Raw genomic sequence first — 15,939 nt, 5'->3', positions numbered from 1 at the left:
TTCTATGGTAAGGAAGTTTTACCGTATTTATTGTTAATATAAGGCATAAGATAAGATTGAAACTTTTTTTCCCTTACAAGAGGTTGGTCAGATATCCCAACACCACTTGTTAAGTAATTCATTTTTTCCTCATTGACTGAAATGGCACTTTGGGTCTGTTTTTAAGATTATTCTTTCATGTATGTCTCTTACCATCCTTTTATCAGTATGAAATACATTGTATTACATTTATTTTATGTTTCCATATCTATTACAGTTAGTTCCCCTTCATATCTCTGTTAGTTATTTTCACATTTATTTTTTCTAAGAAAACTTTGTTATCCTTGATCATTAAATTCTTCTGGTGTATCAGTTGGTTGTATCATTTAGTTTAGGGAGATGTCTACCAGCCTTAATAAGGCCATTCATTAGACTACAGCTTTTTTTAAAAAAAAAAAATGTGTTCCATGTTGTAAAAAATCTTACCAGTTTTTTTCTGCGTTTTCTCTTGCTGATGTTAGGAAGTTCCTGAGGCAGATTATTCATGGGTGAAAAAAGAATTATTTAAAAATAAATCTTCTGTGACTGGTAGAGTGAGGGCATTTATCCTTTCTCTTCTGTAATGTTCTAGAACTTATGGCCAGCCTTACTCCCACCCTCCTGAATATTCTTAGTATTTACAGCTAACTTTTGTATATATGATCCTCTTTCCATTTATTTAGTAAGTGTTTTGAGTGTCTGTTACATGTAGACAGTATTCTAGGTGTTCAGACAACCTAGTAATGAAAACAGTCGGTCTGTTTAGTTTGTTTCTCATAACAGCTCTCTGAGATAAACAGGATAGGTTAAAGTTCTCTCACTTTTTAGATGGAGAAACTGAAACTCCAGTTCCCCAGGATTGGACAGCTAGTAACAATAGATACTCTAACCTGGATCTTCTGTTGCCAAATTTATTAGTTGCTGTTTCTCAATCACACTATATCCCTGATTCAAGAAATTTATATATGTTATAATTAACCAATGGGTGACTGGAAGATGATTATAACACCTCAAAAGTTCAGTCTTACCTAAGCCAAAATATATATAGAGGTTGAACTGACCACAGCGGTTCCAAAAGTTGTGAAAAATTCATTCGTTCATTCATTCATTGCTTGTTGTCAACAGATTGCTTGCTGTGGATCTGACTCTGAGATCATATAATTGTCCTTCTTAAAAACCTCCAGTGTCTGTCATCCAGAAAAATTTTAAATCTTTACTATAACCCGTACAATCTGATTCCTGCCCACCTCTTCTTCTCTCTCTGTCAGCTCTCCCCGTCACACAGCAGTCTCACTTTTATAATGTCTTTGCTTCTTTCTTTTCTTCCTTTAATTCTTTCCAGTTGCCTGTTTCATAGTACAGTGCCAATGTACTGTTCTCAAGCTGTATATGCATGTTATGGCATTTGCTGGTTCCATCATGTTCACAGTTATTGCCTTGATTGACTAATACCGCCCTCCTTCTGATAAGTACTTCCCCCTCTTTCTTGTATCCTCTGTGACCCCCTCATCTTGTCTTTTTGTTTTTAATTTCATTCCTTTCCTTTGATACCAGTGAATATTTTTTCTCTATTCTCATCTTCAGCAATTTTTATTTCAACCTTTAATTTTCATTTACTCTTCAAATTGCTCAGTAAGATTGTTTTCAAAACATTTACCTTACTTCGACAACTTTCAGTATCAAAGACCGTTTCCTACAGTAATGAGAGAAACTGTGTGTGGAGGTGTGTGTTATTTATTTTTTAATCGAAGTATAGCTGATTTACAATATTATATTAGTTTCAGGAATACAGCATAGTGATTCAGTATTTTTATAGTTTATACTCCATTAAAAGTTATTATGAGATAATGGCTATAATTCCCTGTGCTGTACAATATATCCTTGTTGCCTTATCTATTTTATACATAGTAGTTTCTATCTCTTAATCCTATATCCCTAATTTCCCCCTCTCCCCACTGGTAAGCACTAGTTTGTTTTCTGTATCTATGTCTGTTTCTGTTTTGCTGTATACATTCATTTGTTTTATTTTTTAGGTTCCATTTAAATATTTTAGAAAAGGTCACAGACCAGAATTTTACTCAAGGGAATAATTGTTATAGCAAGAATACTATTGGTGCCATTGGGCCATTCCAAACAGCATAAATGTTAATACACTGAATTCCAGCCACATCCGCCCCTAATGAGTTGCCCATTTTCTACTGATATTTCGATTTTAATTGTTTTGATGCTTTATAGGATAATACTCTGGATATATTTTATATAGTGCACATTATCTCCAGTAGATGTTTTAATATTTTTAATAATACCATTATCTTGATTTGCAGTAAATTGACTTCTCTCAATGAAGAGTATACCAAAAATAAAACCGAATATGAGGAAGCCCAGGATGCCATTGTTAAAGAAATTGTCAATATTTCTTCAGGTAAATTTAATAGAACCAATACATTAAATGTTGAAGGTTTGTGGCAACCCTACCTTGTCAAATGATGGTTAGCATTTTTTAGCAATAAAGTATTTTTTAATTTAAGGTATATACTTTTTTTGTTATTGCACACTTACAGACTACAGTATAGTGTAAATGTAACTTTTATGTGCACTGTGAAACCAGAACATTTGTGTGTTGCTTTATTGTGATATTCCCTTTATTGCGGTGGTCTGGAACTGAACCTGCAATATCTCCAAGGTATACCTGTAGTAGTCTTGAAAAAAATGTTTAACCTGGGGCTTCCCCGGTGGTGCAGTGGTTGAGAGTCCGCCTGCCGATGCAGGGGACACGGGTTCGTGCCCCAGTCTGGGAAGATCCCACATGCCGCGGAGCGGCTGGGCCCGTGAGCCATGGCCGCTGAGCCTGCGCGTCCGGAGCCTGTGCTCCGCAACGGGAGAGGCCACAACAGTGAGAGGCCCGCGTACCGCAAAAAAAAAGAAAAAAGAAAAGAAAATGTTTAACCTGAATAGTAACAAGAAGAAAAAAAATTGGATAAATTTAGATTGTGGGACATACTTTTTAAGGCCTGCACTCTTTAAAAATGTCAGTGTCATGGAAGCAAAGAAGGAATGGGCAGGTTCTGTTCCAGATTAAAGGGTACTTAAAGTGACAGAACAGTCAAAGGCAGAGGATGATCCTTGATTGGATCCAGTACTAGGGGTTGGAATTGGGGACTAGCTATAAAGGACACTATTGGGACAAATTGGCAAAGTTTAATATGAGATAATATGATATTGGTGTCACATTTCTTGGGTGTGCATAGTGATTAAGTAGGAAGATGTCCTTGTTCTCAGGTTATGTGTGCTGGATTATTTAGGGGTAGTAAGTCATTTAAAAAGTATAAGCATGTATAATTCTGTAAATTGTTTTACTATTATGAATTTTTATAGTAAATCAGAAAGAAACATAAAACTTTTAAAGGGTTTTAGTATACTTTATATATTTGTGTTGAGATGAATGAGATTTGTAAAGGTTAAATTTTTGCTTGGTGGTATCAGATTGCTGTAGCATGGTAATCTTCTAGTTGAATTATGTTCCTAGCCTAGATTGCATTTGTAAGGACCCTAAAAAACACTACATATATTCAAACTGGGAGTCTTCCCCCAAAATAATATTAACTAATATTCATTAAATACCTAGTAGGTTAAAGCTGCTAGATTTTAACATTTAAATTGAAGGTTTTGTATTTGGATTCACCTTGAATTTAAATGAAACCTCTTCTTGGTCTAATATACACACTATAAACTATCTTTATTAAAAATGTAATAGATCATTTTTGTAATTTATCTTGCTCTTAAACCAGAAAAGGTGATGCTGTGAAGAGCCAGGTATTGTGAGATACCAAATATAGACTCTTGATTAAGAGGCTTTTGGTTTTCTTTTATTATAAACCTATTCTTGTTGGTATTTAGAAATTTTATGAGTTAAAGTAATTATGTAAGTACTCCACTAATATTTAAGTAATTCTCACAGGTTCCTATTGCTATATGGTAGGGTAGTATGATGAACTCTCCCCCTCCCCCCCCTTTTTAATATGTTAGGTAAAACAGGAATAAATTTAAAAGTGGTTTAAATTCATAAGTTAATTTTTATTTTCAAAAAATATTTTATCACTTATGGGGAACAAGGGAATCAGATTAGTCAGATTTTCTGCCATTTGATTAAACTCATAATGTTGTATTTTTCTAAAACTAAAGTGTTCTCTTGATTGTCTTTTGAAGCTTTTGACACATTGATGTCCATGTGATAGTTCGTGTGAGCCATGTGTCTGTTATACCAGCCCCTCCAACCTATTAAAATTTTAGAATCTATTCTGAAAATTTTGACCATTTTTATTGCCTAATCATGCTTTGCCTAGCATGTGTCAGGGACTGTTTAATGTATGTAATAGCTTTTAGTTTTACTGCTCTAGCAGAGTGGAATCTTGTTGAAAGTGTTTTAAGAAACAGTTATGGAACTAAATTTATGCTAAAATTTAACTGCATGGGAGAAAAACCTCAAGTAACAATCTTGACAGTCACATTATATCTTATTACCTAGTGTTTGCACGTTTCTTAGGATAATTGTGAAATGCCATCCTGGTTTCAGACTCTTAAAATTTAGAGTTGTGCCTCACATATCACTGCACCCTGCTTTTCTTACCTTATCAATATATCATGAAAGCTTTTCCATAGAAGCTTTTTCTTGTTAGTTTTTTTTTTAACCTCTACCTCATTTCCTTATATAAGCAGCTATGCACATTTTTTTTTTTTTTTTTTTTTTTGAGAACAGGCCATTTATTTTGTAGAACATTTCTCAGTTTGAGTTTGTCTGATGTTTCCTCATGATTGTTTTCAGGTGATACAGTTTTGTCTGGAATACGCAGACGTTACTGTTGTCTGTGGATTCATATTAAGGGGCACATGATGTCTTTTGCCGTATCATTGGTGATGTTAACTTTTGCTGCGTGTGGGTTTCTCTAGTTGCCATGAGCTGGGGGCTACTCTTCATTGCAGTGTGCAGCCTTCTCGTTGTGGTGGCTTCTCTTGTTGCGGAGCACGGGCTCTAGGCACGCCGCCTTTGGTAGTTGTGGAACATGGGCTTAGTTGCTCTGCGGCATGTGGGATCTTCCTGGACCAGGGATTGAACGGTGTCCCGGCATTGGCAGGCCGTTTCTTAACCACTGCACCACCAGGGAAGTCCAAGCATCTATGCACTTTTATATTGTAATGGATCTTGGTAAGGGAGGGCATCATACTCTATTTTTGAAATCTGTTCATAGTAAGGGAAAATGTGACAACACATTTTAACCTCATGTTAAGTTTTAGGTGTTCCTTTCATGTTTAGTTATGGCAAACCTCGGTTAGTTTTTAAAAATGATATAAATTAGGAAATGGTTTTTGAATTCCCAAATGGAGGAGGGTTGAATTTATTCTTACAGCTGCTTATATGTATTTTTTCTTATCCAATATTCCTGTGTACCTTTTCTGTTTTTATATAGGCTATGTAGAACCGATGCAGACACTAAATGATGTGTTAGCTCAGCTAGATGCTGTTGTCAGCTTTGCTCACGTGTCCAATGGAGCACCTGTTCCATATGTACGGCCGGTCATTTTGGAGAAAGGACAAGGGAGAATTATACTGAAAGCATCCAGACATGCTTGTGTTGAAGTTCAAGATGAAGTTGCATTTATTCCTAATGATGTTCACTTTGAAAAAGATAAACAGGTGTTCCACATCATTACTGGTAAAAAAACCTAGTTTATGGGCTTTTTGTGGGTAATGTTTCCCATTTATTATGTTGGAGTGGAAATATATTTTAAGTTGATGAAGAAAATCCTAGTCCTTGATGATAGAAAAAGAACGTTGTTCATTCTAGTTAGTAGTATATTAATAATATATGAATGAATGAATGAATGAATATATGTGAACAGAATGAAACCTCTGTTCCAGGGGTTCAGTGCATTTAAAAATGAACGTCTCTTCATCCTCCAAGCTTACCTTTGGGCCAAACCTTTCAATAGTGAGGTCATTGAAAGTCAAACAGAATTAGGTGCTGGAATGACCTCAGCTTAGGGTAGCAATTCTTTAAAAGACATGATACTATATTCATGTGAAACTCGAAAAAAGTAGACTTGTATATAGACTAAGGTAGCTTGTCTCAAACTAAAGGGTTTTGAGAGATCTTAACGAGATTCTAGAAAATAAAAGTGTTAGGGTGCAGGGGTGATAGGAGTCTTTGGGCAAATGTGTTTGGGAAACAGTCAGTGATTGTATTTTATTTCCCCAAATGGATTTTCAAGTTGTTCATATACTCTAACACCATTAGTTGGTAAATTGCACATTTTCCAAAAGTAGGGTCATGTCTTTGGGTTTTAGTGTGGAATTTACTTGATTTGAAGGACTTGATCATACTGATTCATTCTCTGATAGATGCATTTATTAATGAATTATAGTGTTTAGTTAATTAATCAGTTAGGCCTGTACTGTTTTCTGAATGTCATAAAATTATCCTGCAGGCAGCTTTGTGAGCTGTGGGGAAGTGGTCTGTATGTTCTTTCTAGACCATAGTCAAATTATAGGTAAGATATATTTTTCATGGGTCCTCTTGAAGAAGGGCACAGCATAGGCTTGTCTGAAGAGAAAATAGCATTGTTTCAGGGACTAGTATAAGGCAGGAACTCTGTTCATGCCTTTGGGCAGCCTGTGGTCTGCTTCTTGTATGTCATATCACATGACCTAGGTAATTAGTCACCGATGTGCAATTTAGGAGTAATATTCAATTTATTAGTTGCAAAAATAAGTTAATAATCTTGCTTGTTGATATCATGTTTTGTAGGTCCCAACATGGGAGGTAAATCAACATATATTCGCCAGACTGGGGTGGTAGTTCTCATGGCCCAGATTGGGTGTTTTGTGCCATGTGAGTCAGCAGAAGTGTCCATCGTGGACTGTATCTTGGCCCGGGTAGGGGCTGGTGACAGTCAGTTGAAAGGAGTCTCCACATTCATGGCTGAAATGTTAGAAACTGCTTCTATTCTCAGGTGAGTTCATTTCCCAGTCTCCTGAAAATGGAAATGGATGTCTCTGTCCTTTGAAAAGTAAATTTGCAGGTTCATCTATAAAACATCTGTGATCTTTTATCTAGTTTAATAGTTTTCCTGTGAGCTTTATGCACTTTATATTATTTTAAAAGGGTGACTGGCGATAGTTGTGGAAAGCTTCTTTGATTTTTAATGTTGTCTTCTTAAGGTTTCTGGTAGTTGTTCACCTTATGAATCTCCCCACTGCCATGCTTTTGCTTACGCTGTTCACACTACCCGGAATGGTCCTTCCCTGCTGTTTACCCAAGTCCTTTCTATTCTTTACAGGCCCGTAATGACAGAAATTCTACTTCTCTGATGACTTTCCTTGTCACATGTGCCTAAGGTCATGGGTGTTTCTTCAAACTCTTTGACATGCCTGTAATTTATTAGCTTTTAATTTTAGAGTTTATGAAATCTCTTGTCTTTATTTCATTTTTAGGAGCTTCTTTGAAGACAGGGAGGCTATGCCTTCTATTTCTTGGAGTCTTCTAAAGTACTTTGCATATAGTAGATCCTTAATAAATTATGCTTTGATTATTGTTTGTGGGGAATTATAGAAGCAATACAAATGTTCAGTAATTAGTCAATAAGTTAATATGCATAACTTAAAAAATTAAAGAAATAAGCAAAAGGTGTCAGTGGCATTTCATGGAGAAAGAAAGAAATGACCAATAAGCACATGAAGAACTGTCAAATTCTCTAATTAAAAAAAAGTTCCCCTCCTTTCATTTGGTTAAAGAGAAAATAAAATGCTAATATCTGGTGCTGGTAGGGCTGTGGCAGGCACACAGATTCACGTGACCACCAGCCGTGTATGCGAGTGTTCGTGTCACCACACCCTTGTCCCATCTTCTTGTGGAATTATTTTTTTTAATCTTGACTGATTTGATTGTTAAGAAATGAATGATAGCTGCTTTATTTGGAAATTCTTAGATTACAGCTAATGAGATTGGTAATTTAAAAAATATTTATTCACCATTTGTTTCCTCTTATGTTAGTTGTTTGTTCATGTCCATGCCCATTTTCTTACTGAAGTTTTAGTGCTTTTCATTGACCTCATTGAATTTTTGTATATATTAAGATAATCTGTTACATTTGTGGCACATCTTTCCCATTGTATTGCCTTAATTTTGTTGTTTGCATTACCACATGCTATATCATGGGAAATTTTCATATAATTACGTGTTTCAGGTCTGCAACCAAAGATTCTTTAATAATCATAGATGAATTGGGAAGAGGAACCTCTACCTATGACGGATTTGGGTTAGCGTGGGCTATATCAGAGTACATTGCAACAAGGATCCGTGCTTTTTGCATGTTTGCAACCCATTTTCATGAACTTACTGCCTTGGCCAATCAGATACCAACTGTTAATAATCTACATGTCACAGCACTAACTACTGAAGAGACCTTAACTATGCTTTATCAGGTGAAGAAAGGTGAGTGCATACCACTGGTGTACTGTAAATTTGGTGTTCCTATCCTTGGAATCATTAGTAATTGCCTTATTCTGCATTAGGATGAATTATTGATGTTTTTACAGAACACATTTACCTCTTAATTTACAGACTGGGGACAGGGACGTGGTGTGTTATCTATATTTCTATGTGTCATGGTAGAACCACTCATTTTAAAAAGGTCACAGAAAGAATGATCTGCACTTTTGAACATCGTCACAGGGGTTTTGTTCTACCTCCCATGGCAGCATGTTTTCTTGTCAAATTAGCTACTTGATAGTAACAATAAGCTTTGAAGTTCTGAGGCTCTAGCTGTTACTGTTTAATAAACTGTCATAATCATCTGATTATATTTTTAAGAATGTGTTATGTAACAGGTTCATTTAAAGCTGGGGTCTCCAGAAACCTTGAAATTGTTAGTAGTTATCAGGTAAGGAATGACTTATTTGTTGGCATTTCATCCTTTGAGAAAAGTTTGTCATTAGTGGACCTGGCAGCTAATCAGATGACTGCGTTGATGAGATTAACATACTGTAAAGTTTTTATTGCTTTAACATTTCACCAGTCATCAGAATAGCTTTTTCAGATGGCTCTCTGATTTTCCATGAATGCATTTTTCTGCATCAGTTGGTTGCAGATAAATGAGATTATTTTTGATTCTTTGTTGCTTATGCTTCTTAGGAATCCTTCTGAGTTACTGTTTGCATTGTTGTTGATAGAGAATATAGATACTCTTGGTTGGACATGGCATTTAGCATGAAGTTGAGGTTTTGCTTTTAAAAGGTGTTTTGTGTGAGAAAGAAATGGGTTCAGGGCTTCCCTGGTGGCACAGTGGTTGGGAGTCCGCCTGCTGATGCGGGGGACACGGGTTCGTGCCCTGGTCCGGGAGGATCCCACATGCCGCGGAGCAGCTGGGCCCGTGAGTCATGGCCGCTGAGCCTGCGCGTCCGGAGCCTGTGCTCCACAAAGGGAGAGGCCACAACAGTGAGAGGCCCGCATACCACAAAAAAAAAAAAAAAGAAAGAAAAAAGAAATGGGTTCAAAGTATTAAAAAAGACCAGGTGAAATTAGGAGTCGATAGGAACAGGTTCCTCCTTCACTGTGGATGTTTATCAAGCACTTGCTTCTATTTTATTTTTGTTTCTCTAAGCTATGCAGAATATCCAGCTCCAGAATGCATGGGATATATAACTAGGCTAAAGGAAAATTTACGGTTGAGGCAAAAATGGGAGCTCCATGATAACACTGTGAGCATCACTGGTATTTAACATTTGGAAGGAATGTCTTAAGTCAGTTTATTTTCTGCAAATGTGGGTGAAGTTAACATACCTAGTCTAAAAATTTACTAGACTAGATTTGGGTCAAAAATTTCATTGTCATTTGAAATACATTTTGAACTAAATACTCCTTCTAATTAGTGACACTTTACATTTATCTTTTTTTTTCCCACAGTACTTTAGTTCCTCCCTTATGAAATGAGAAAACCTCAGAGATACTGTGTTGATTAATTTTTCTTCCGATTCAGATATTTGTCTAGGCTTTTGAGGACTATCTGTCAAGGCTTTTCTCTGCTATTTTTATTTTTCCTACTACATTTGTCGAGGATAAAATATAGCACTGTGTGCCAAGTCATAACCACTTTTCACTGGAGGCTTAATTAAAATTTCCTTAAGTTACTCTGAAACATTTGGCTAATGTATTTGAAATAATACAAAGTTAAGTTTCCTAATGACAAAGTGAGAAAGTAAGTTCCATTTGCATAAATTGCTGTCTCTTCCTACCCTGCCCCTCACATGCCTCAAATTTCTTACAGGTGTCTGTGATCAGAGTTTTGGGATTCATGTTGCCGAGCTTGCTAATTTCCCCAGGCATGTAATAGAGTGTGCTAAACAAAAAGCCCTGGAACTAGAGGAATTTCAGAATATTGGGAAACCACAGGAATATGATGAAATGGAACCAGCCGCAAAGAGGTGCTATCTGGAAAGAGAGGTTTGTCAAATTATTTTTGTAGTTGTTTTTTTCCTGTATGATTCTATTGTTTACTTACTGAACATTCATTATTGGTTTCCACTTACATTTCTTTGCACTGCAAAGAATCCGTCTGTATCATTTTGGTTTCACCACTGCACACATCTGTACAATTGAAAGATAGCATTTCAAGTACCAGATTTCAAAAGTAGGAGGATAGGAATATTAGTATAGGTTAAAATACATAATTCAAAGGAGTTATAGAGGTCCATGCACATATCTTTGATTACTTGTAAACAAATAGATCGAGTTCAGTTAAATCACATATTTACTCAGTGCTTAGCTAAGATGATGAAGAAATGAACACAGTTCCTTCCCTCCAGTTGTTTAGAAACTAGTTGGGGAGGTAGTAATAGTGAGCATGTCATAGAGAATTATGACAAATGTTTACTCAGGAAAGCTCTCTGTGGGCAGGATGTTTCAGTTCTTGTGGGAGCAGTGGATCTTAAGTTAGGCCTTCTGAGTGGTGGGTGAAATTTAGATGTTCACACAGAAAGGTATAAGCATATGCCCAGTGGATTTTTTAAAAATTAAAGGATTATTAGTTTCTTGTAATAATGAAAATAAAAGAATCTTAATTTACATCTAGGTCCTGGCAGCACTTACTGTGATTATGCATTGTGACAACCTCTTGTCACATTGTTAGCTTTTTTTTTTTTTTTTTTTTTTTTTTGCTGTACGCAGGCCTCTCACTGTTGTGGCCTCTCCCATTGCGGAGCGCAGGCTCAGTGGCCATGGCTCACGGGCCTAGCCGCTCCGCGGCATGTGGGATCTTCCCGGACCAGGGCAGCAACCTGTGTCCCCTGCATCATCAGGTGGACTCTCAACCACTGTGCCACCAGGGAAACCCACATTGTTAGCTTTTACCTGGTGAATTTTTTGTTGTTCTTACTTGAAGGATAGATGATGTTACAATAATAGATGATGTGTATGATTTTGGGGCTTAAAAGATAAGGTTTTATCTGTTGTACCTATACAAGCAGGAGATATGTATTATAACTTGTTATTAGTTTTAAGTAGGGAAGGTTGCCATCCTGGATATGAAACGGTCTTGGTATCAGCCCCACAGCTATCCATGATCCAGGATTAGGTAGGCTCCTTTATGTAAATGATTCCCAATTAGAATAGAAGTCATATACCATTGATAATATTAATTACAATGAATTTTTTAAAAATTTTAAGCTAAGGGAGACATATAACAGAATTATCGATGTTACTCAATCTAGATTTTATTTTTTGGGAAAAAGAGGCACTTGTTATTTAATAGAGATGTGTTTCTTCTCTATCTTATCATTTGGATTATCTACCTTTCACCTCTAAGGTACATATTACTAACTGGCTCCCTGGTAAAAAGCAGACTTTTCAGTTCAGCTTCACATGCAGTAATAAACATTATAGCCTTTGTCAGGCACTGTTCTTAGCACTTTGCATGCTTTAACTCTTTAATTCTCACAACAGCCCTGTGTGGTTGGTAATATTATTGTCCCCATTTTACGGATGAGGAATGTGTGTTAAGGAATTAGCCCACGGGTCACATAGCAAGCAATAACCACGTTCTTTAGAATGGCAATAACTAGGCAGTAAAATAAACAAAGAAGAAACATCTCATGTGTGTATGAGTATTAAATTTTCAGTGACTGTTTATACCTTATAGTGTTTGTAAACCTTGAGTTCTTTTTCCCCCAGAAGGTTAAGTTTATATATCAGTTATAAAAGCTGAGGGATTTGGGAACTACTAAAATATTCAGTTTCTTTGGCATTAGCAGCTGAAAATATATTTATAAATATCCTTTTAATGACTTGCTATGAAGAAATACAGTCAACTAAGGTCTTTGCTATAAATTCTAGATGGTGCACACTTAAAACTTAAAGAATGTTTAAATATTGGGTGGAGTGTTTAGATTGAAATTATAATGGGACAATTCATTACTATTTAATGTGACTTTTAGAAAAGTCATTTTAAAGACTAATGAAACGTTCACATGTTTTTCAGCAAGGTGAAAAAATTATTCAAGAGTTTTTATCCAAGGTGAAGCAAGTGCCCTTTACTGAAATGTCAGAAGAAAACATCGTAATGAAGTTAAAACAGCTGAAAGCTGAAGTGATAGCAAAGAATAATTGTTTTGTAAATGAAATAATTTCAAGAATAAAGGTAACTACATGAGTAAATTCCACTAATGGAATGAAGATAGTATTGATAAGCTGTTGTCTGTAATGCTTTTGTACTGTTTTATATTAACCCTTTTTCCATAGTGTTAGCAATTGATGTCCATGGGATATCAAGTTAATAAAATACTTAGTATACCTTGCTCTACCTGAGTATATTTTCAAAGATCTTTATTTTGAAAAATGAGAGCTGTAACTGAGGAATACTTAAATGGACATGGGCAATAGTAGGCAATATGTTGAATTTTACAAATAAAATCATGTAGTTTTTAGAATTTGATATGTGTTGTATTTCTTTGTGATAAGACTTTTACACATATTCCCGAATGGTGTGGAAGAAACAAGTAGCCCAGAGACTTTGTAAAAAAGTAAGGGGTCTTAAAGCTAGAAGGAAGCATGGAACCCATTTCCAGTGATTCCCCACAGTGTCCATCTGTTGGCACGAGCCAGGTTGGCTGCATATGCGTTAGCCAAGGAACTTACTATAAATCCAGGGTCCTAGTGTGATCCTCCAGCCCATCTGCCATTCTCCCACCCCAAGTTTGTGATGAGATTTAGAAATCTGGGTTTTAACAAAATCTTTCAGATTGAGAATGCTGATTTAGTCTACCTTTTTTTTTTTTTTTTTGCGGTACGCGGGCCTCTCACTGTTGTGGCCTCTCCCGTTGCGGAGCACAGGCTCTGACGTGCAGGCTCAGCAGCCATGGCTCACGGGCCCAGCCGCTCCGCGGCATGTGGGATCTTCCCGGACCGGGGCACGAGCCCGTGTCCCCTGCATCGGCAGGCGGACTCTCAACCACTACGCCACCAGGGAAGCCCTGATTTAGTCTACTTTTATTTTACAGGGAGATGGAGAGGTTAAGAGTATAGTGGCTGGTCCTGCTGAACATGGGAGGAAAAGGATAGCCTTTTTAATAAATGGTGATGGGATGATAGGGTATTCATATAGGAACAAAATGAGATTGGATCCCTATTCCATATCCATATTTTTCTATACGAAAAATCAACTCCAGTGAATTTTTTACCTAAATGTACAAAGCAACACTACCAAGGTTTTAGTGTTTGTAGTTCTGTAGAAAATAAAATAGAGAAATATTTTTACGACTATAAAAATATAGGAAATATGAAGTTGGTTTTGGGAAGGATAGTTCTTAAGTCACAAACACCATTCATAAAGTTTGACACACTTAGCAATATTGAAATTAGGAACTTATTTTCATAAAAAGGCATCACAAAGTTCTAAGAGTACGGTTGACCCTTGAACAGCGAGTGGTCTGGGGCACTGACCCCCTGCACAGTCAAAAATCCACATATAACTTTACAGTCTCTTCATATACACAGTTCTGCATCTATAGATTCAAAACAAATGTGGATCATGTAGTATTGCAGTATGTATTGAAAAAAATCCAAGTATAAATGGACCCACAGAGTTCAGACCGGTCTTGGTCAAGGGTCAACTGTAGATCCATAATGGGAGGACATATTGGTACCACATAAAATATCAAAGAATTTATATCCATGATATAGAAAGAACTATAAAAATCACTAAACAGACACGATTCTTAATACAACTCATTAACAAAAAGACAACCCAGTTAAAAGGCAAAGGATCTGAATAGATAATTTTCCAAGGAAAATTTGCATATGCAAATAGGCAAATGAAAAGATGCAAGATGTTATCAGGGAAATGCACATAAAAACCACAGTGAGCTACTACTTCACACCCATTAGGATACTAAAATCAAATCAGATAAACCAGTATTGAGGATATGGAGGAATTGGAACTCTCCTACACTGCTATGAAAATGTAAAATGGTGCAGTCACTTTTGGAAAAGTCTGGCATTTCCTCAGTTAAACATATGAGTTACCAGATGACCCAGTATTTCCATTCCTAGATATATATCCAAGAGAAACATGTTTACACAGAAACGTATGCACAAATGTTTATAGCAGAATTATTATTTTTTAAATTAATTTTTACTTTGGCTGTGTTGGGTCTTCGTTGCTGTGCGCGGGCTTTCTCTAATTGCAGCGAGCGGGGGCTACTCTGTTGTGGTGGGCGGGCTTCTCATTGCAGTGGCTTCTTCTGTTGCAGAGCACGGGCTCTTAGGCACGAGGACCCCTTAGTTGCGGCACCCGGGCTCAGTTGCTCCACAACATGTCGGATCTTCCCAGACCAGGGCTTGAACCCGTGTCCCCTGCATTAGCAGGTGGATTCTTAACCCCTGTGCCACCAGGGAAGCCACATACAATGAACTATTAATTGGCCATAAAAGGAACGAAGGACTGATACATGCTAAAGCTAGGATGAGCCTTGGAAACATTAGTGAAGAAGCCAGGCACAAGAGCCGACGTAATATATAATTCCGTTCTTGTGAAAGTCCAGAATAGGAAAAGGTATAGAAACAAGGTAGATTAGCATAGGGCTGGCAGGCAGGGCATGGATGGCTAGGGAGGTGATAGCTAAAGGATATGGGGTTTCTTTTTCAGATGAAAATGTTCTAAAATTGGTGATGGTTGCACATATCTGTGAATGTACCTAAAAACCATTGAAGTATACACTTTAAATGGGTGCACTGTACAATGTAAATTATATTTCAAACATTTTTTAATTTTAAAATTTTTATTGAAGTATAGTTGATTTATAATGTTGTGTTAGTTTCTAGTATACAGCAAAGTGATTGAGTTTTTTATATATATATATCTCCACTCAAACAGAATATTTATATATTCTGTTTTATATTCTTTTCCATTATGGTTTATTACAGGATATTGAATTTAGTTCCCTGTGCTATACAGTAGGCGCCTTGTTGTTTGTGTATTTTATATACAGTAGTTTGTAACCGCTAATCCCAAACTCCTAATTTACCCCTCCCCCATGCCCTTTCCCCTCTGGTAACCATAAGTTTGTTTTCTGTGTCTGTGAGTCTGTTTCTGTTTTGTAAATAATTTCATTTGTATCATATTTTAGATTTTACATGTAAGTGATATATTTGTCTTTCTCTGACTTCACTTAGTATGATAATCTCTAGGTCCATCCATATTGCTGCAAATGACATTATTTCATTCTTTTTTATGGTTAGGTAGTATTCCATTGTATATACAACACCTTTATCCATTCATCTGTCATTGGACATTTAGGTTGTTTCCATGTCTTGGCACTTGTAAGTAGTGCTGCTATGAACATTGGAGTGCATGTATCTTTTTGAATTATTTTTC

General features: G+C 36.5%; 1 protein-coding gene across 2 annotated transcripts in view; it reads left to right on the top strand.

Moving 5' to 3' along the window:
• The window catches only part of MSH2 (mutS homolog 2), a 73,386-nt gene extending 60,387 nt beyond the window's left edge, over positions 1-12,999 (top strand). For both annotated transcript variants that reach the window (XM_067703046.1, XM_067703045.1), the window contains 6 exons: positions 2,343-2,440; positions 5,484-5,729; positions 6,822-7,026; positions 8,260-8,507; positions 10,339-10,514; positions 12,547-12,999. In XM_067703046.1, coding sequence (XP_067559147.1) covers positions 2,343-2,440; positions 5,484-5,729; positions 6,822-7,026; positions 8,260-8,507; positions 10,339-10,514; positions 12,547-12,717 — 1,144 coding nt within the window. In that variant the 3' untranslated portion in view covers positions 12,718-12,999. The remainder of the gene's footprint in view (positions 1-2,342; positions 2,441-5,483; positions 5,730-6,821; positions 7,027-8,259; positions 8,508-10,338; positions 10,515-12,546) is intronic.
• Positions 13,000-15,939: the final 2,940 nt, after the last annotated feature.

This window comes from Pseudorca crassidens, chromosome 14, assembly GCF_039906515.1.
Source record: "Pseudorca crassidens isolate mPseCra1 chromosome 14, mPseCra1.hap1, whole genome shotgun sequence".
NCBI lineage: Eukaryota > Metazoa > Chordata > Mammalia > Artiodactyla > Delphinidae > Pseudorca > Pseudorca crassidens.
The sequence above is the reverse complement of the archived record's forward strand: the minus strand, read 5'-3'. Positions and strand labels throughout refer to the sequence as shown.